Source organism: Melopsittacus undulatus, chromosome 18, assembly GCF_012275295.1.
Source record: "Melopsittacus undulatus isolate bMelUnd1 chromosome 18, bMelUnd1.mat.Z, whole genome shotgun sequence".
Classification (NCBI taxonomy): Eukaryota; Metazoa; Chordata; class Aves; order Psittaciformes; family Psittaculidae; genus Melopsittacus; species Melopsittacus undulatus.
Genome location: NC_047544.1, coordinates 259568 through 281198, shown reverse-complemented (window position 1 = coordinate 281198; position 21631 = coordinate 259568). Strand labels below are relative to the sequence as shown.

At 63.3% G+C, this 21631-nt stretch overlaps 1 protein-coding gene across 7 annotated transcripts; it reads right to left on the bottom strand.

The window, feature by feature from the left end:
- Positions 1-215: 215 nt before the first annotated feature.
- On the bottom strand, positions 216-20535 carry CAMK2B (calcium/calmodulin dependent protein kinase II beta). 7 transcript variants are annotated; one of them, XM_034070372.1, is made up of 21 exons: positions 20420-20535; positions 17723-17817; positions 15239-15298; positions 15087-15141; positions 14930-14995; positions 13419-13491; positions 12238-12340; positions 11701-11784; positions 11131-11225; positions 10871-10993; positions 10702-10785; positions 10265-10307; positions 9715-9789; positions 8199-8236; positions 8042-8113; positions 6138-6182; positions 5854-5902; positions 2779-2854; positions 2595-2689; positions 1652-1890; positions 216-507 (listed from the first exon to the last, which is right to left on the bottom strand). In XM_034070372.1, exons 1-20 carry the CDS (start codon positions 20482-20484, stop codon positions 1658-1660), a joined length of 1629 nt encoding a protein of 542 aa, XP_033926263.1. In that variant the 5' UTR covers positions 20485-20535; the 3' UTR covers positions 216-507; positions 1652-1657. The 7 variants fall into 7 exon arrangements, with proteins under 7 accessions (XP_033926263.1, XP_033926258.1, XP_033926259.1 ...); XM_034070367.1 differs by lacking the exon at positions 9715-9789 and having other exon boundaries at positions 8199-8239; XM_034070368.1 differs by lacking the exons at positions 216-507; positions 9715-9789 and adding an exon at positions 1374-1569.
- Positions 20536-21631: the final 1096 nt, after the last annotated feature.

The following is a 21631-nucleotide window of genomic DNA, read 5'->3' as shown; positions in this document are numbered from 1 at the left end:
TGAACCCTTGCAGGGCCAGTGCCTGCAGCCCTGCCCTGGGCAGCCTGTTCCAATGCCTGAGCACCCTGTGGGGCAGGAATTGTTCCTCAGCTCCATCTAAACCTGCCCTGGTGCAGCTTGAGGCCGGTTCCTCTTGTCCCATCCCTTGTTCCTTGGGAGCAGAACACGGCTCCATGCTGCAGTCAGGCACTGGTACAGAGCACTGAGATCCCCTCTTATCTGTTGTTTTTCCTCATAATTTATTTGCAGTTTTCCCGAGACAAAAACGAAATTCGAGGAATCTTTTACACTTACAAGGCTCAGAAAGAAAAGACAAAGGGTTTGGTTTGGTTGTTGTCCGGGGGGGGGCAGGAAACGGGGGGAAAAAGAATGAGAGAAAAAGGGGAAGAAGAGTCAAATTTGGCAACGATCCACCAGCATTCATGGGACAGAAACAGCTCAGCTCAGCTCCTCACATACAGCGTTAGCGCCCGAGGGTTGCTCCCGCGCAAAGGGCATGCAGAAAGACTGATCAGGATTAAAAAAGAAGAGTCATCATCATCATCATCATAATAAATACCCCCCCCTAACCCCCCCCCCCCCCCCCCCAGCCCAAACCAGCCCCCAGCAACACGGTGCCTCTGGATGTGGAGATGGGCCGATGGGAAGCGCATGGGAGTGCCCGGAGCCCCTCCGTGGGCAAGGGGAGGTTGGGGGTGCCGGGGTCTGTGTGTGTGTGTCCCCAAGAGGGGCAGGGGAGCCCGGTGCCATGGGGGGACCCCCGGCGGAGCAGCCTGTGCCCCCTAAGAGACCCGTTCTCTTAGTCTAAAGTGCTTTCGATGCTGCGTCAGTGCTGGCTGGATCGCCCCGAGCCCCTGTCCCAGCCCTGGTACGTGGCACCCGCGGCCCCCCCCCCCCCCCCCCATCACCCCAATAAAACCCAGCAGCACCCAGAGGTGCCTCTGTCACCGGGCAGGGGACACGGAGGTGGGTGCCAGAGGACCCCCCGACGGCACCCACCTGATCCCCAGCACCGGGGTGGGGGGGGGTCCCTTGTGTGTGTTTGTGCCCCCCCCCCCCCCAGCCAGGGCCCCCCCATGGGAATTCAAAAATAAAGAGCTCTCTCTATGTACAGGGACGGGGAGAGCGAAAGCGGAGCCCAAAGAACAACATCCACCACCAGCAACAGCGACACGCCACAAGCACAGCCGGGGCCGGGGGGGCCGGGCCGGGACCCCCCTCCCCGCTACAGCCGGGAGACACCCCCAGGCAGAGATGTACGGGAGGAGGGGGGGGGTCTGGCCATGGGAGCGCTCCCCCTCCCCCAGCCCCCGCCTGGGCTGGATGTGGGGTGGGGGTTGGGGTTCCCCCCCCCCTCCCCCATGGGTTTTTTTTTGTCATTTTGGCATTTTTGGGTTTTTTTGTGTGGTTTTTGTCTTTTTGTTTTCTGCAAACACAGGCACTGGAGGGGAGGAGCGGGGGGGTTGGGGGGGGTCGGGACAGGCATGCGGACGCGTGCTTCGGGGCCGCAGCTCCGGCTGCCGGCTCGGCTCCCATCGCCGGCTCCGTCAGGCTGGAACCAGGACAGCTCTGCGGGGATGGGGATGGGGTGAGACCGATCCGGGACCCCCCCCCCTTGTCCCCCCCTCATCCATCCCGGCCCTGCCTTCACCTTCATTCACTGCAGCGGGGCCACCGGAGCCCCCGAGCCGTGGAAGTGAACGTTCTGCCACTTGCCGTCGCGGCGGTGCCAGACGCGGGTCTCCTCGGACTGACTGGTGCGGGGCCGGCCCTGGGCATCGATGTACTGCGTGAGGCGGATGTAGGCGATGCAAGCGGCGTCCTCGCCGATGACATGGACGTGCGGGTTCAGGATCGTCGTGTGGATGGGTTTGTTGTTCTTGGAGAGCACTGCGGGGCGGCCGCGGGGTCAGTGGGGACGGGCAGGGAGGAGGGGATGGGGGACGGGTAATGCAGCGCACGGGCAGGATGCTGGAGGAGGGGGGTGATGGATACAGGCAGGAGCAGGCAGGGAAACAGGCAGGGGACACGGGAGGGACTGGTGGGACACAGGGAGGGGATGGACAAGCAGGGGGAGGGTTGGGGACAGGCGAGACAGGTGACAAGGCAGGATGGACAGAGGGACAGGCAGGACAGGAGGATGGACAGGCAGGCATGCAGATAGGAGATAGGGAGGGAGGATGGAAGGGGATAGGCTGGGAGAGGACAGGCAGGACATGGGCAGGGCAGGCAGGGCAGAGGCAGGGTGCTGGACACAGGAGGGGGCAGGCAAGGCACAGGCAGGGTGCAGGACACAGGCAGGGTGCAGGCAGGGCAGAGGCAGGGATAAGGCAGGGTGCAGGGCACAGGGAGGGTGCAGGGCGCAGGCAGGGTGCAGGCAGGGCAGAGGCAGGGATAAGGCAGGGTGCAGGGTGCAAGCAGGGCGCAGGCAGGGTGCAGGGCGCAGGCAGGGTGCAGGACACAGGAGGGGGCAGGCAGGGCAGAGGCAGGGATAAGGCAGGGTGCAGGTATGGTGCAGGGTGCAGGCAGGGCACAGGCAGGGTGCAGGGCGCAGGCAGGGCACAGGCAGGGTGCAGGCAGCAATGGGCACTCACAGTTCTCAAAGTAGAAGCGGTGAAAGTCCATCCCCTCCACCAGGTTGCCCAGAGCCTCAGGCTCGAAGGAGGTGAGCCCTGGGTCGCAGATCTTCCTGTGGGGCAGCCGTGGGGCAGCCGTGGGGCAGCCGTGGGGCAGCAGCGGCCACGGGACCCCCCCCAACCCCCCTGTGACCCCACTCACGCATAGGCTTCGAAGTCCCCGTTGTTGACGGCCTCAATGAGCTGCTCTGTGATCTTGATGATCTCCTGCTTACGGGCTGGAGGGCCACCGGCACCATCACCACCCTGACCCCATCCCGCTCCCATCCCATCTCCTTCCCCATCCCATCCCTATCATTATCTCCATCATTGTTCCCATCCCATCTCCATCCCATCATCTCTATCCCCATCCCTTCCACAGGTGCCCTGTGCTGGAGGACTGGGGACAGACACACTCATAATGGGGGTGGTGACAGGGCCGGTGGGACAGGGACAGAGCCATGTCATGGGAGATACTGGGATGGACACAGGGACATGGTGAAGGGATACATGGGGAGAAGGGATGGGGACAGACAGATGGGGACAGATGGACCATGGGAACACAACCAGGGACCTCCATGCACCCAGGGCCCTGCAGCTCTGCCCTGCCACACCAGTATCAACCTCCCCATGGTCCTATGCCCTTCCAGCGCATCCCAGCACAGCCCAGCACCATCCCAGTGCCCTTCCAGCACATCCCAACGCTGCCCAGCACCATCCCAGTGCCCTTCCAGCACAGCCCAGCACAGCCCAGCACCATCCCAGTGCCCTCACAGAACGCTGACACATCCCAGTATCCTCTGAGTGCCACCTCAGCATGTACTCCCTCTATTTCCCAATGTCAACCCTGCATGTCCCACTATACCCCAGTGCCATTCCAGTGCATCCAGTTTCATACAGGTGTCTCCCAGTGACATCCCACTCTGTCTCAGGGTAATTCACGTGCATCCCAGTGCATTACAATAAATCCCAGTTCCATGCAAGTGCATCACAACACATCCCAGTGCCATCCTATTGCATCCCAATGCGTGCCAGTGCACCCAAAATGTCCCAGTTCCATCCTAGTGCAATCCCACTGCATCCCAGTGACAAACCAGTACATTCCAGTGCATGCCAGTACATCTCTCCTGGGCATCTCAATACACCCCAGTTTACAACAGTACATCTCAGGGCCATCCCAGTGCATTTCAGTGCAATCCAGTGCCAGCCTACTGTGTCCCAATACCCTCCCAGCACATTCCAGTTCATCTCATTTCCATTCCAGTGTCACAATGTTGAATCCCATTGTCCTCCTATGGCATCCCAGTGCCAGTCTACTGAGTCACAGCATTATTCCAGTGGATCTCACTACATCCCAGTTCCATTCCAGTGCATTGCAGTACCATTCTACTGCATCCCAGTACACCCCCGTTCCAACAAGTGCATCCCACTGCTATACCAGTGCATCTCAATGTACCTTGATACCATATCACTGTATCCCAGAGCCATCCCAGGCCATTTCTGTGTCACCCTATTGTGTTCCAGTGCCATTCCAATGCATCTCAGCGTCACTCCACTATATTCCAGTGTGTCCCAGTGCATCTTAATGCCACTCCTGGGCCATCCCAGTGTTTCCCAGTGCACCTCATGTCATTCCAGCACATTCCTACACAGCCTAGTTCCACCTTAGTATGTCCCAGTGCCATCTTAGTGCATCCCAGTGCTATTTCAGCACAATCCAACACAGACCAATTCCATCCCAGTGTGTCCCAGTACTACTGCAGAGCGTATCATTACACTCCAGTCTGTCCCAGTGAATCCCAGTGACATCTCACTGCATCTCAGTGCCAATCTGCTGAGTCCTAGTACCATTCCAGTGCATCCCAATACATCCCAGTTCCAAACAGTGCATCTCAATTAACCTTGCTACCATGCCACTGTAGACCAGTATCATCCCAGTGCATCCTGGTGCATGCCAGGCCATCCCAGTGACATTCCAGTACATCCCAGTGCACCCTCATGCACCTTGGCGCCATCCCCCATGCCACTGCAGTGTGTCCCAATCCAACCCAGTGCCATCTCACTGCATCCCAATGCATCCTAGTGCCATCCCAGTGCATCCCTGTGCTATCCCAAACATTCCAGTGCTGTCTTAGTACATTCCAGTGCTGTCCTAGTGCATCCCAGTGCCATCTCAGTACACCTCAATGCATCCTAGTGCCAGTATCAGTACATCCCAGTACATCAGTGCATCTCAGCACATCCCAGTGCATCCCAGAGTCAGTACATCCCAGTGCCATCTCAGTGCATCACAATGCATCCCAGTACATCCCAGTGCATCCCAGGATCATCTCAGTGAACTCCAATTTATCCTAGTGCCATCCCAGTGCATTCCACCCTCCTCTCAGTGCCATCTCAGCGCATCCCAATGCATCCCAGTACATCCCAGTGCATCCCAGGATCATCTCAGTGCACCCCAATTTATCCCAGTGCCATTCCAGTGCATTCCACCCCCCTCTCAGTGCCATCTCAGCACATCCCAGTGCATCCCAGCGCATCCCAATATACCCTAGTGCCACCCCAGTGCATTCCACCCGCCTCCCAGTGCATCCAAGTGCCATCTCAGGCATCCAATGCATCCCAATGCATCCCAGTGCACCCCAGCACCATCTCAGTGCATCCCAGTGCAGACCAGCGCCACCTCGGTACATCCTAATGCATCTCAGTGCCATCTCAGTGCATCCCAATGCATCCCAGTGCCACCTCAGCATCATCTCAGTGCATCCCAGCATCATCTCAGTGCATCCCAATTTATCCCAGTGTCATCCCAGTGCATTCTGCCCCCCCTCTCAGTGCATCCCAATGCATCCCAGTGCCATCTCAGCACATCCCAGTGCTTCCCAGCATCATCTCAGTGCATCCCAATGTACCCTAATGCCACCCCAGTGCATCCAAGTGCCATCTCAGGCATCCCAATGCATCCCGGTGCATCCCAGCACCATCCCAGTGCATCCCAGCACCATCCCAGTGCATCCCAACACCATCTCAATGCATCCCAGTGCATCCCAACACCATCTCAATGCATCCCAGTGCATCCCAACACCATCTCAATGCATCCCAGTGCAGACCAGCGCCACCTCGGTACATCCTAATGCATCTCAGCACCATCTCAGTGCATCCCAACGTATCCTAGTGCCACTCCAGAGCATTCCACCCCCAGTGCATCCCAGTACCAGCCCCCCCCTGCAGCCCCCATCACCTTTGGTGTCCTCATCCTCGATGGTGGTGTTGGTGCTATCGGACGACTCCTGCCAGCGGCGATGGGGGAGAGACACAGACAGAGAGGGGGGTGAGGTCAGGCCCCAGCGGGGATGGGGGAAGAGCCTGGTGGGGCCCGGCAGGACCCCGGTGACACCGGTTGTATGGGGACGAGCTGCCGTCACCCCCTCCCGCCCGCGCCATGGCTGATGCTGGGGTGATGGAGGCGGAAAGCGGGGCCCGGACGGCCCCGGCGCTACCGGAGGGGGGGAGAGGCAGCAATACCTTAACGCCGTCCGCGGGGTTATGGATTACCGTGGTTTGAGGCTCCTATGGGAGAAGGGAAAGAGACAGAGGCGGGGGGGGGGGGGGGGGAAGGAAGCGAGAGCCCAGAGGGGGACAACGGAGGTGGGGGGGACGGAGCGAGCGGCACGAGGACAGGGGCGAAGAGAGACCCAGACCGGATTTGGGGAGGGCAGAGGGGGGAGAGAAGCAGAAAGTCATTAGTCCAGCGGAAGCCAAATGGTTTAATTCACAGAAAGACAGAGGTTGGGGGGGGGGAAGAGCTGGGGGGGGGACACAGCAAGAGGAGAAGCTGGGGGGGGTGGAGGGCAGCCCCGTGCCCGTGTGCACTGCACTCCCTGTGCCGGCCGAGCAGCCTGAGCTGGACATCCCCTTACCTGCAGCCTGCAGCCCCCACAACAGCTCCATGGCCCCATGCCCGTATCCTGGGATCACGGCACCGGATGGGCATCCCCCATGCCCGGATTCCGCACTCATGGCACCGGCTGGGCATCCATGTGCCTGCATCCTGGGCTCACGGTACCAACCGGGCATCCCTGCGCCTGCATCCTGCATCCACGTGCCTGTATCCTGGACTCAAGGTACCAATGGGTATCCCTGTGCCTGTATCCTGGACTCAAGGTACCAATGGGTATCCCTGTGCCTGTATCCTGCATCCACGTGCCCATATCCTGGACTCAAGGTACCAACTGGGCATCCTTGTGCCTGTGTCCTGCATCCACGTGCCTGTATCCTGGACTCACGGTACCAACTGGGCATCCTTGTGCCTGTGTCCTGCATCCCTGTGCCTGTATCCCATACTCACCTTGCTGTCCATGTGCTGGATCATCCCTGACCCTGCTCCTGCTGCGACAGCCCCATCCCGTATCCCACACATACTTCACCACACTCTGGGTCCTCTGTGTCCTGCACCCACCTCGTGCCCACTGGTGGGGTCCCCCCATGTCCATCATCTGTGTGCCAGGTACCCCAGGGTCACATCCTGACACCACTCCAGTGCCGCGGCAGGAGCACCCTGTGCTGTGTCCTGCACCCACCTCACTGTCTCCATTGTGGGGACACCCTCGTGCCCAGGTGAGGAGCCCACCTTGTCCCACAGCAGGGCCATGGGGTGCCCATATCCTGCACCCACCTCATCTGTATGGCGAGGGCACCCCTGTGTCCGTATCCTGATCCCATGCTGTCCATGGCAGGGCCTGTATCCTGCACCCATGTCCCAGGACACTCCTGTACCCATATCCTTACACCCACCTTGTCCATGGCTGGGCTACTCCTTGGCCATATCTTGCACCCACCTCACTGCACCCATAGCAGGGGCTCCCCTGTGCCCACATCCTGCACCCACCTTGTCCCATGTCAGGGCATCCCCATGCCTATATCCTGCACCCATCACACTGCACCCATGGGGGGGGCACCCCTGTGCCTGTATCCTGCACCCATCGCACTGCACCCATGGGGGGGGCACCTGTGTGCCTGTATCCTGCACCCATCACACTGCACCCATGGGGGGGGCACCCCTGTGCCTGTATCCTGCACCCATCGCACTGCACCCATGGGGGGGGCACCTGTGTGCCTGTATCCTGCACCCATCACACTGCACCCATGGGGGGGGCACCCCTGTGCCTGTGTCCTGCACCTACCTTGTCCCATGCTGGGGGCACCCCGTGCCTGCATCCTGCACCCACCTTATCCATGCTGCGTGGGTGCCCCCACGTGCGTATCCTGACCCCCCCTCTCCATCCTCATCCCCCCCTTCCCCTTCATCCCCAGCAACACCAGGGCCAGCCGGACAGACAGACAGACAGGGTGGGGGTGCCATGGCGATGGATGGGATGGGGTGGGATGATGGGATGGATCCGGGGGGGGGGGGTCAGGGGAGCACCTACCAGTGCAGCGGGCGGGAGGGTCCCCTTGGGGCTAGTGACGCCGGCGCTGCCTTTGGTGCTGTTGGTCTGAGGCTGGGGGGGGAGTGGGGGGGAAGAGAGTTGGGGGGCTCAGTGGTATTGGGGGGTGACCCCCCACGACCCCCCCACAGCCACTCACCTTCACACCATCCGCCTTCTTGTTCAGTAAGCTCTTAGCTGCTGTGGGGGGGGGGAAGAGCATCAGAGACCATCCCCCCCCCTCGGGGACAAGGGACACTGTGTGTGTGTCCCCCCCCGACCCCCCACCCCCGACCCCCCTCCCTGATGCCCCCCAATGTGCCAGCAGTGCCCATCACCCCATGTCGGGGAGGGGGAACATGCTGATGGGGGGTGGCCCCATCTTGGGGTGTCCCCACATGAGCTGGGGGGGGGTCCCCACCCTGGAGGCCCCCGCGGGGGCTGGCTTACCTTGGAGGAATGCAGAAAGGAAAGCGAGAGAGAGAGAGGAGGGGGGAGCGAGAGAGAAATGGGGGAAAAAAGGGGGAAAAAGGGAAAAACATAAAAAAAATCATAAAAAAGACGAGTTGAGTGCAGGGGGGGCAGGGGTGGCCCCGGTGCCCCCCCCGGGTCACAATGGAAGGGGACGAGGACGGGACGAGGAGCATCTCTCACTGCTGCTGTCACTGCTATCGCGAGCTCTGCAGGGGGTGTGGGGGGGACGGGAGGGGGTCACTGGTGGCCTGGGGGGGGGGGTTGGTGTCACCTTGAGCATCCTCATTGCTCCTCCAAGCTTGGGGACCCCCCCGCTGCGGTCACAGCGGTGCTGGGGGTGACACGTCCGGTGACAGCAGGGTGACAGGCATCAGCCCCCAGTATGGAGCGGACTAATGGGTGGGGGGGGGGGGGCACGACACCCCTGCCCCCCCCTTTGGCAGAGCCGTGTCCCCATGGGGGTCCCTGTCGGGGTGTCCCCAAGGGTCCTGGTCCCTCCTCAGGAAGCAGGCGGGCGCTGAGAGGTGGGGGTTTAAACCAGAGCCGAACTGGGGGGTACCCCGGTTGTGGGGGGTGTACCCCGGTTGTGGGGGGTGTACCCCGGTTGTGGGGGGGGTACCCCGGTTGTGGGGGGGGGGGGATGGAGCCCTTTGGGGGGGGGCCCCGGTTTAACACCCGCCGAGTGTTCCGCGGCGCCACGAACACCGGCTGCAGCTCTCAGGAAGCCATGCGGGGTTGGGGGGGGCACATGCTGTGGGGGGGCCATGGGGCATGCGATGGTTTCCTCCCTTCATGCAGCTGTGTCTCCCCATGCAGTGTCTCCCCATGCATCTGGGGGGGGTTACCCTAAATTATCTCCCCCCCCCACAATGTCCCCATTGCTGTCCCACGTGGGGGTCCCCCAGTGTGTGTGTGACCCCCCAGGAACCACACAGCAGGGCACAGGCACCCAAGCAGCGATGGGGGAGCACAGGGGGTGACAAGGGGGGGGGATCTCTGCCCCATGGGGGTGATGCGGAGGGGGGGGGGGGGATGCAGTGCGGGGGGGGCCATGCATGCGCTCCGATTTCCGAGGAGGGCACCCGAAACCCGTTGGGGGGGGGGGGGGGGGGAGTGAGGAAGAGGATGGGGATGGGGGGGGGGTGAAGGACACAGAGACCAAGCAGGGCCGGGATGGGGGGGCCCTCTGCGGACGCGTCTACCTTGTTCCACCAGCCCCAGGGGGGCCCCGGCGGCGGCCGCCGACATGGTCGGAGGAGCGGTTGTCTGTCTGCCCACTGCGGCAGCGGCACGAGAGGAGAGAACGGAGCGGAGCTCCCGTTAGCACCGGGGGGGGGGGCGCTCAGGTGGGGGGGGCGCAGCCGGGACACCCCCGCTTCCCACCCCCCCTTCCCCACGACGGCACCAACGGGGTGAAGCCTCCGGGGGGCCGGACCCTGCTGCTCCCATCACACACACTGTGCCCCCCCCCGACTCCACCGGGCACTGCGGGGGGGGGACACACGGGAGCGGCACTACCTGCTGCTGAGTGCGGGGGGAGGCCGTGTCCTGCCCCCCCCTTGGCTACCGCACGCCCCGTCCTCGGCGACAGGGGAAAAAACGGGGGGGGGGGGTGTCAAAGGGGGGGTTCGGGGGGGGGTAAAGAGAGAAAGACAGCGACAGAGAGAGGGGACCGGGCACCAGCCCCGGCGGGGGCTGCGGGCGGGGGGGCTGCGGCCCCGGCTCACCCCGGCAGCGGGAGCCCCCCCTTACCTGAGAAGTTCCTGGTGGCCAACATGGTGGTGAGGATGGCGCCCTGTGGGGCACAGAGAGAGCTGCGGGGGGGGCTTGGGGGGGGGGCGGGAGGGGGCAGGATGGGGCATAGGGTGGGGGGTGCATGATAGGGCCATGGGGTCCGGGAGGGGGCCATGAGTTAGGGGTGCAGGATGGGGCCATGGGGTAAGGGTGCAGGAGGGTGCAGGATGGGGCCATGGATTGTGGGGTGTAGGATAGGCCTGTGGGGTCCGGGAGGGGGCCATGGTTTAGGGGTGCACAATAGGGCCATGGGGTGGGGGTGCAGGATGGGGCCATGGGGTGGGGGTGCAGGAGGGTGCAGGATGGGGCCATGGCACTGTCAGCATGGGGCTGTGCCGGTGGGAACGTGCTGGGATGGGTCCGTGTCCGGGGGGGTCACTCGGGGGGGGTCTCACCTTGAGCTTCCTCCGGGCGTTGAACTTTTTCAGACACTCGACTGTCTCCTGCCTGTGCATCATGGAGGCCACGGTGGAGCGTTGCTGTGGGGACATGGGGGTCAGCACCAGCCCCATGGCCACGGGGGGGGACCGGGGACACCCCATGGGGCAGAGGGGGGGCACTTACGCAGACCCACGGGTGCTTGAGGGCCTCGTGCGCTGTGATGCGCTTGGCCGGGTTGATGGTCAGCATCTGGTTGATGAGGTTTTTTGCTTCGGGGGTGACCGTGTCCCACTCGGGTGAAGGGAACTGGGACACACACACACACACAAGGGGACACCGGAGGTGACGCTGGGGAGGGACAGCCCCACACTGCACCATGGGACAGGCAGCCCAAAGCCTGTCCCTCGGTAGGTTCCAGAGTCAACACCCGGCACCAGGCTCACATCGTAGGCGCCAGCCTTGATCTGTTGGTAGAGTTTGTGCTGGTCCTCGTCCCAGAACGGGGGGTACCCCACCAGCAGGATGTACAGGATGACGCCTGTGCAGGGGACAGTGGCATCAGGGCCAGGGCACGGGGCTGGGGTGGAGGCAGGAGAGGTACCAGGGATGGGACCAGGATGAAGGGGACAGGGATGGGTCCAGGATGAAGGCTGGGATAGGGCTGGGACAGGAACTGGGATGGGACCAACATAAACAGGATGAAACTGGGAATAGGATGGAGCCAGGAAGGTGATAGGATTGGGGCTGGGTTTGGATCAGGATGGGACCAGGAGGGGGATTGGGCAGGCAGCAGGCAGGGATCGGGTGGGATCAGGCAGGGATAGGGTGGGATCCGGCAGGGATTGGGTGGGATCAGGCAGGGATCAGGTGGGATCAGGCAGGGATAGGGTGGGATCGGGCAGGGATCAGGTGGGATCCGGCAGGGATAGGGTGGGATCCGGCAGGGATTGGGTGGGATCAGGCAGGGATCAGGTGGGATCAGGCAGGGATCAGGCAGGGACAGGTTCACCTACCGCATGCCCAGATGTCCACAGGTTTGCCGTAGGCCTCTTTGCGCAGGACTTCAGGGGAGAGGTATCCTGGTGTGCCCGCAAAGCCTGGACGGGATGGGCAGGAGCTGAGCCATGGCACGGACGGATGGGAGGGGACAGAGACGGGACAGGGGCACAAACAGGGACAGGGACACAAACAGGGACAGGGACAGGGGCACAAACAGGGACAGGGATGGGGACAGGACAGGGACACGGACACAGACAGACAGGGACAGGATGCAGTGGGCATTGGACTGGGGCACAGGGATGGAGCAGGGATGTGCTGGGCACAGGGTAGAGACAAGGTGGACACTGGAGGGGACAGGGGGCATGGGGGGACACAAGGGGCATGGAGGGACACAGGGGTATGGGGGGACACAGGGGTATGGGGGGACACAGGGGGTATTGGGGGACACAGGGGTTATGGGGGGACACAGGGGGTATGGGGGGACACAGGGGGTATGGGGGGACTCAAGGGGTATTGGGGGACACAGGGGCAGGGGCACTCGTGGCACTCACCGAACCAGGCCTGCTGATCTCCCTGCACCTCGATGGCGAGGCCGAAGTCGGCTAGTTTCACTGCAGCCCCTTTGCACTTGCTGGCCAGGAGCAGGTTCTCCGGCTGCGGAGCCAGCACCAGGTATGGGCAGCACCAGGTATGGGCAGCACCAGGTATGGGCAGCACCGGGTATGGGCAGCACCGGGTATGGGCAGCATCGGGTATGGGCAGCACCAGGTATGGGCAGTACCAGGTATGGGCAGCACCAGGTACAGGCAGCACCGGGTATGGGCAGTACCAGGTATGGGCAGCACCAGGTATGGGCAGCACCGGGTATGGGCAGCACCGGGTATGGGCAGCACCAGGTATGGGCAGTACCAGGTACAGGCAGCACCGGGTATGGGCAGTACCAGGTATGGGCAGCACCAGGTATGGGCAGCACCGGGTATGGGCAGCACCGGGTATGGGCAGCACCAGGTATGGGCAGTACCAGGTACAGGCAGCACCGGGTATGGGCAGCACCGGGTATGGGCAGCACCAGGTACGGGCAGCACTGGGTATGGGCAGCACCAGGTATGGGCAGTACCAGGTATGGGCAGTACCAGGTACAGGCAGCACCGGGTATGGGCAGCACCGGGTATGGGCAGCACCGGGTATGGGCAGCACCAGGTACGGGCAGCACTGGGTATGGGCAGCACCAGGTATGGGCAGCACTGGGTATGGGCAGCACCAGGTATGGGCAGCACCGGGTATGGGCAGTGCTGGGTACAGGCAGCACCGGGTATGGGCAGCACTGGGTAAGGGCAGCACTGGGTATGGGCAGCACTGGGTATGGGCAGCACCGGGTATGGGCAGTGCTGGGTACGGGCAGGGAGGGAGAGGAGGATGTGGGAGGAAGCAGAGGGGCTCTGCAGCCACCATGGAGCAGGTCCTGCCGCGGGGGGGTCTGTCCGGCCCCAGCCGGTTTCACCATCATCCCACACCCACAGCAAACCCTGAGCCCCCCCCAACCCTGCACCCCAACAGGCTGAGCCCCCTGGATGAGCCATCGGGGGGTCACATGCACCCAAAAAGGGGTTCAGATGGGGGAGCCTCATCCCCAGGGGCAGCTCAGTGACACCCCCCCCAGACCCACGGAGCCAGGGCCCCCCCACAAGGGACCCCTTGCATAGGGGCAGACGGACGGATGGGGGGGGCTCACCTTGAGGTCCCTGTGCACGACCCCCATCTGGTGACAGTGGAGGACGGCCTCCAGGATCTGCTGGATGCAGTGGCTGCGTGCAAATGGTGGGGGGGGGGGAGGTCAGGGGCACGCTGCCCCCCCCCCTCCTCCTGCACCCCTCCTGCCCCCCCAAACCAGCCCCTGGCCCCACTGCGCCTGGGGGGGAACCCTACAGAAACATCAATATCTCATATTGGGGGGTGCTGAGCTCAGCACCCCCCATACCCCTGCCTGGGGGGGGGTCACTGCCTGGGGGGACACCCCTGGGTGCCCCTCAGGGGGTGCCCCCATCTTCGCATGAAGCTCTGGGGGTCACCCTCATGGCTCTGCTGTGCCCCCCCCAGCCCTGCTGCCCCTCGGGACCCCCAGACAGGACTCACAGGGGAGGGATGGGGGGTGCGGGCAGGGAGGATGGAGACGAGACAAGAAAGAAAGGGGGAAGGAGCAGGGGGATGAGAGCTGGAATGGGGGTGAAGGGGGGGCCCTCGCCCGGATGGGGGGTGCTGGGGCATGGGGGGGGCAACCTCCCTGCAAGGGGGGGGCAAAAAAAGGGGGGGGGGGGAGTCAGAAAAAGGAGGGAGGAGAGAGCCCCAGAGCGGGGTCCCGGGGCCGGGCAGCACTGATGCTCCGGCAGGTGGGGGGCACGGCCCCCCCCCGGCCCCCCCCATTATACTGACCTGCGGCTCCCTCTGCACAGGGGCAAAGTGATGGGTGGGAGAAACGCGCTAATAGCTCATGGACACAGTGACTGCAAAACAAAACGGGGGGCGGGGGGCGGGGGGGGCGGGGGGGGCAGGATGGGGGTGAAGGGGAGGGATGGGGAATAGGTGGGAGGGGGTGGGATGGGGATAAAGGGGTGGGATGGGAATGGGATGGGAGTGGGGGGCAGGAGGACAGAGGGGCAGGTTGGGGGGCAGCAGGAGGTAAAACAGAGGGAAGGGGGTGCCGGGGGGGGGGCAGCGAGCAGAGGGGCAGCGGTGGGACAGACGGACACATGGACGGACACACGGACACGCACAGAGCCCGAGCGACGCGTGATGGGAGACGGGGAGGGATGGGGGGGACGGGGGAGGACGGACGGAAGGGGGGGGGTGGGATGGGGATGGGGGGGGCGGAGATGGGGGAACGAGAGAGGGGGGGGAGAAACAATGTTGTGAAAGCCCAGAGACCACGGGGACGGGCACACGGTGGCACACAGGGCGCTGGGGGCCTGGCACCGGCACGGGGGGGGCCCTGGGGGCCCCCCACTCCCCACACATGTCATGACAGCGCCAGGCCTCAGCGGCGGGGGGGGGGGGACATTGGGGGGCCCACTGAGCACCCAGCAGCAGGATGGAGCTGGGGGGGGGGGGGCAGGGTAAGAACCACCCCCCACACTGGGTGCCCCCCTGCCTGCCTCGCTGGAGCTGCCCCATCCCTGGGGGGGGCACTGGGGGCCTGAGGGTGTCCAGGGGGGTTCGGGGGGGTCTGGGTGGGGGCGCGGGGCTCACCTGGCATCAGCTTCACTGTAGTACTCCCGTGCCACGATGTCCTCGAACAGCTCACCCCCGGTCACCCTGAAACACACGGAGCCGGTGCCGTCACCCCGGGACACGGCCCCCACCACCCCCCCCCACCGGTACCCCCGGTACCCCCGGCCACACTCACAGGTCAAAGACGAGGTAATGGAAACCCTCCTCTGAGATGCTGTCGTGGAGCCGCACTGCAGGGACAGGGACAGGTCAGCGCATCCCAACACCCAGCACGGACCCAAGGGGGGGACACCCCATGCACCGGGGGTACCCACGGGATGTGCTCACCGATGTTGGAGTGCTTCAACAGCCGGCAGATCCGGGCCTCGCGCTCCAGCTTCTGGTGGTCTGAGAGGAGAGGGGTGAGGGAGAGGCCTGACAACCCAACAGCAGCCAACACCCAGACAACCAACACCCCAACAGCACCCAACACACAGACACCCAACACCCGGACACCCAACACCCGGACACCCAACACCCGCACCACGGGGTCCCCATCCTGAGCAGCCACACATGAACACTCTGTGGGTGCAGGTGGCTGTGGGTGTACACACGTGTGTAGGTGCACATGTGTGCAGGTGTGTGCGCATGTGTGGTTGTGCGTGCTTATGCAGCTGTGATGTGTGTGTGTACGTCTGTGGTTGTGCATGTATGGATGTGTGTGCGTGCACATATGTGGGGGTGTGTGTGTGGATGTACGAGGGGTTGTCCATGCATGTACACGTGTACAGGTGTGCTGTGTGAGGCTGTACTTGTGTGGATGGGTGTACCTATGGGTCAGGCAGTACATCCATGTGGTCATGCTTGTGTGCACACATGTATCTTCAGGTGTGGCTGTACCTGTGTGCTGGTGTACAACCGTGTGGCTGTACCTCTGTGTGTGTGTACTCATGTGTGTGGATTCATGTGCATGTACCCATGTGCTGGACAGGGCAGACACACAGACATGGACACACAGCCCACAACCCCCTGCACACATGTGCAGGTGTACACACACATGTGTAACCATGGTCACACATACGGCTCACACATGTGCACACACACACACAGAGCATCACAGACACAACGTGCACACGTGTGCACACATGCACACATCCATGGCCCAGTACACACACATGTGTGCACACATAGAGCACACATACACAGCCTGCTAAGGTGTGCACACACGTTACACACGTGTACACATGCACCCCATGACACACTACAGGCACACATCCTGTTCACACATGTGCACACAACCCCCGTACAGTGCACATGCCTGTGCATGTTGCACATGTTGCTCACATGTGTGCACATACACACTTGTGCACCCCTCATGTGTGTGCACCCATGGACACCGTCATGTGCACACACATGTACACACACCATGTACACATCACACCTACATGTGCACACACACTGCTCACACCCATGTGTACCCCCCTTCTGCTCACTCCTGGCCATGCACACACACCTTTGCACATAGCACATGCATGTACACACACATATATGCACACACAGACAGGTACACACACACATGTATGTACACACACACACGTACACACACACGTACACACACGTACACACACACACGTACACATGTACACAAACATGTACACACACAGGTACACACACACATGTACACACACACATACACACATGTACACACACATACACACAAAAAACACGTACACACACATGTACACACAAGTCCACACATGTACACACACATACACACAACATACATGTACACACAAGTCCACACACATACACACACGCACGCACACACACACATACATGTACACACACATACACACACGTACACACACATACACACACACATACGCACACATACACACACGTGTACATACACACATGCATATACACACACATACACACACATACGCACATGTACACACACACACGTACGCTCACACAGCTCACACACATGCACAACCCCTGGGGTGGTTTGGGGACCCTGCAGGGCAGCAGGAACGAGTGGGAAGGGCCAGAGCCAGCCCCATGGAGCACCCAGCAACCCCCCAGCCCCACGGGTGTGATGGGTGCCCCGGGTGTGATGGGTACCACGGGTGTGATGGATACCATGAGTGTGATGGGAGCCATGGGTGTGATGGGTGCCCCGGGTGTGACGAGTACCACGGGTGTGATGGATACCATGAGTGTGATGGGAGCCATGGGTGTGATGGGTACCACGGGTGTGATGGGTGCCCCGGGTGTGATGGGTGCCACGGGTGTGATGGGTGCCACAGGTGTGATGGGTGCCCTGGGTGTGATGGGTGCCCCGGGTGTGATGGATGCCACGGGTGTGATGGGTGCCCCGGGTGTGATGGGTACCACAGGTGTGATGGGTACCACGGGTGTGATGGGAGCCACGGATGTGACGAGTGCCTCGGGTGTGACAAGTACCACGGGTGTGATGGATGCCACGGGTGTGATGGGTGCTCTGGGTGTGATGGGTGCCACAGATGTGATGGGTACCACGGGTGTGATGGATGCCACGGGTGTGATGGATGCCACGGGTGTGATGGGAGCCCTGGGTGTGATGGGTGCCCCGGGTGTGATGGGTACCACGGGTGTGATGGGTGCCCTGGGTGTGATGGATGCCATGGGTGTGATGGGTACCATGGGTGTGATGGATGCCCCGGGTGTGATGGGAGCCACGGGTGTGATGGGTGCCCTGGGTGTGATGGGTGCCCTGGGCATGCTGCACACCCCCATGGGCACTGGGGGCCAGGCTGGGGGTTACTGGGGGGAGCGCCGGGGGGGTCCTACCTCTGGCCGAGAGCTTTTTGGTGTTGATGATCTTGGCGGCGTATTCATGTCCGGTGCAGAGCTTGACACAGCGCCGGACCACCGAGAAGGCGCCTCTGGGGGGGCAGGGATGGGCTCAGCACCCCCGGACCCCCAAACCCGGCTCCCCCCGTGACTCAGCACCCAGGAACGGGGCTGCACCGGCCGTGACTCAGCAGCAGGGGGTGAACCCGGCACCGGGGGGGGCTCTGGCACCGAGGGGCTGTGGATGGGAGGTGCTGGAGGGGATGGGGAGGGAGGGAGAGCGTGGCAGGGCCGGGGCAGCATCACCGGGGCGAGGGGGTGTGGGAAGGATCCGGCACCGGCAGCCTGTTGCCATGGGGACAGCGAGTGGCCCGGATGGTGGCGATGGCCGTGGTGGGGATGGTGGCGGTGATCGGGGTGATGGGGATGATGGAGATGGTGGCAGGGATGGGGGTAGCAGCGGTGGGGATGGGGATGATGGGGGTGGTGGAGATGCTGATGGGGATGATGATGATGAGGATGGTGGAGTGATGGAGATTATGGTGATGGAGATGATGGGGATGATGGTGATGGGAATTGTGGAGATGATGGGTATGGTGATGATGGGAATGATGGGGATGATAGTGGTGAAGGTGATGATGGGGATGACGGTGATGGTAGTGATGGTGATGATGGGGATGGGGATGGTGGAGATGGGGATGATGGGGTGATGGAGATGGGGATAATGGAGGGGATGGAAATGATAGAGATAATAGGGATGGGGATGAGGGAGATGATGGGGATGATGGAGATGTTAGGGACAGGGATGATGGAGAAGATGGGGATGTGGGGATGGGGGTTATGGAGATGATGGAGATGATGGGCATGATGGGGATGATGGAATGATGGGGATGGGGATGATGGAGAGGATGGAGAGGATGGGGATGATGGGCATGATGGTGATGATGGGCATGATGGGGATGGAGATGATGGGGATGATACAGATGATGGGGAAGGGGATGATGGGAAAGGTGATGATTGAGATGGGGATGATGGAGATGACAGGGAAGGGGATGATGGAGATGATGGGGATGGGGATGATAATGGCTATGGTGGTGATGATGGCAGTGAGCACAGGGCCTGGCTGCAGGCACACTGGGGCACAGGGAGGCAGCAGCAGCCCCAGGGATGGGGACATGGTGCCCATGCCCAGCAGCAGCACCTGCTCACCCACAGCCCCTCCTGGTGCCACCAGTGCCTGTATCCCCCAGCACCACTGTCCCTGCTGTCCCCTGCCCACCCCCTGCCTGGCCCTAAGGCAGCAGTGCCCCCGCTATGCCCACATTGCAGTCCCATGCCAAGGTCCCATGGGGACACTTGGACCCTGTCCACCCCCTCTGCCCCAGGTCCCCTCACCACGGCCATGGGACCAGAGGGACCCCCTGGACCTGGCACACCCCATCCCCTCCCCACAGGGCCCCAGGGACAGGGCCCCGGGGGTGCTCCAGCTCCCCCCCCCCCCGTGCCTCAGTTTCCCACTGGCCGATGTCCCCCCATAGCCCCAGCTAGGGGGTGATGCACACAGTGGCTGGTGGGTGACACGGAAGGATGGGGGGGGATGGGGACCACGTTGCCATGGCAACCAGGACGGGCTGGATTCTGGGGAGAACGAGGGAATGGCCCCGATGGCACCAACACCCCCCCCCCCCAAAGGGACCCCTGGTAACCCCAGCCGAGCATCCCTCTGCACCCCGATGGGATCTGCACCCCCCTCCCTGTTTTATGCACCCCCCCCACAGGTCGGGGGCTGCTCTGCTTCATCCTCTGCCCCACCCTGGGGGCAAATGAGTCCCCCATAAACAGACCAAGCTCCTCCAACACCTGCACCGGGGGGGGGGGGACGACGGGGGGGTGCAATGAGGAGCTGGGGTCCTTAGGCTGGTCCATTGGGGCTGGCATCACATAAGGACCGACGGGGGAGGGGGGGAAGCAGATTTGGGGAGTTATGTAAGGCCCAAAGGGGTCCAAGGGGAGGGTGGGGGGTCTGTAAGGACCACGGGGAGGGGGGGCTATAGATGAGGGATGTGTGGGGAGCTCTGTAGGGGTGGGGGGCTCGGGGGGATCTAAAGGGAGCAGGAGCCAAGAGGACTCAAGGACGGTCGGGAGGATGAGGGATGTCTGTAGGGACCTCGGGGGGGGCATAAGGATTCAGATGGGGGTTATCTCTATCAGGATTAAAGAGGTCTATAGGGTCTGTAAGCGCTGGGGGGCACCGGTGAGGGCTGGGGGGGGTCTATAAGGACCAGGGGATCCGGAGGGATGGGGGAGCTGTGAGGATGGGGGATCCATAGGAGCAAGGGGGAGCTGTAATGACTGGGGGGGACTGCAGGAGCCGGGGCGGGATCAGGTCTGATGGGGGGGGGGGGGGGATCGGGTCAAGGGCGGCTGTAAGGACCGGGGGGGGGGAGGGATATGAGGATGTGAGCCCCCGGGGGGGGGGGGGGTCCTCGGGGGGCAGCAGGGACCGGGGAGGGGTCCAAGGGGGGGGGGGGGGGGGGAGGCAGGGCCAGTCCCGGGAGAGGGGGCTGGGCAGGGCCGGTCCCGGTTGAGGTTGGGGGGGGGGGATGCGTCACGTCTGCACCGAGCGGCGGCCGGAGCCCCCCCCCCCCCCCGCGCCCCCCCCCCCGGTGCCGGTGCCGGTGCCGCAGCTCTTACTTGCCGATCTCCTCGTAGAGCTGGTACTCGTCGGTGAAGCGGGTGCAGGGCACGGTGGTGGCCATGCTGCCGCCGCGCCGCAATGAGCAGCACCGGCACCGGCTCCGCTCCGGCTCCGGCTCCGGCTCCGGCTCCGCCCGGCGCGGGGGGGCGGGGGGGAGGGAGGGAGGAGGCGCCGCGGGCGGGGGAGGCTCCAGCCCGGGACAGCCCCCGCCGCCCCCCGGACGGGATCCCCCCCCCCCCCGCTCCGGACCTGCCCCCGCGATGGGACCACCCCCGGTGTCGGCTCCATCCCCCCCCCTCCGGACCCCCGGGATCCCCCTTTCCCCACCCCCCTCGGGCCTCTTTACCCCCCCCACATGGGGGTGACACTCGCACTCCCCCCCCCCGGGGTCGCACATCCCCCCCGAGGACCCCAGACCCACACTGCCACCCCCAAAACCCCAATATCGAGACCCCCCCCGGGGACCCCACCTCCACCCCCTCCCCATAACCCCCTCCCAATGTCACCCCAAACAACCCCTCCAGGGGCCAACCCCCGCCCCCCAATTGGGGAAGGGGCTGGGGGGGGGGGGCACCAAAGGGGCACCTGAACCCCCCAATGCCACAGCCCTGCTGCGGGGGGGGCACAGCTCTGCTTTGAGCACACACACACAAGAGGCCACCGGAGCTGCAGGGCCCGGCTGCGGGGAGGCCACACACACACACACCCGGTGTGTCCCCCCCCCCCCGGCCGCCCATCACCGTGGCCGGGGGCGATGCGGGGCTCGGGCATCGGGAGCCCCCCCCGGGCGCGGGTGGGCGGCTGGCGGCTGGCGCTGCCGTTGCCATGGGGACCGTGGGCGGCCGGGGGGGGCCGGGGGGGCTGCGCCGAGCCCGGTTCTATTTGTGCATTGCCTCAGCGCGGGGGAGCCGGGGGGGGGGGGAGGAACACGGATGGGGGGGGGGGGGGGAGCAATGGGGTGAGACCCCGAGGTTGGCACCCCCAAAGTCACTGAGCACCCAGAGCCCATCCCGACAAACCCAACCCCCCCCCCGTTGTCCCCAGTCCACCCCCCAAGGACCCCAAAATCCAGCCCTGGCCACCGGGCACTGAGACCCCCATGTGCAGAGCAGGGTCCCTGTGCCTGGGGGGGGCCATCCTCCCCCCCCCCTTGTGGTGGCACCGAATCAGGTGCAGGCCCCGTGCTCAAGAAACGTGTTTATTGCAAA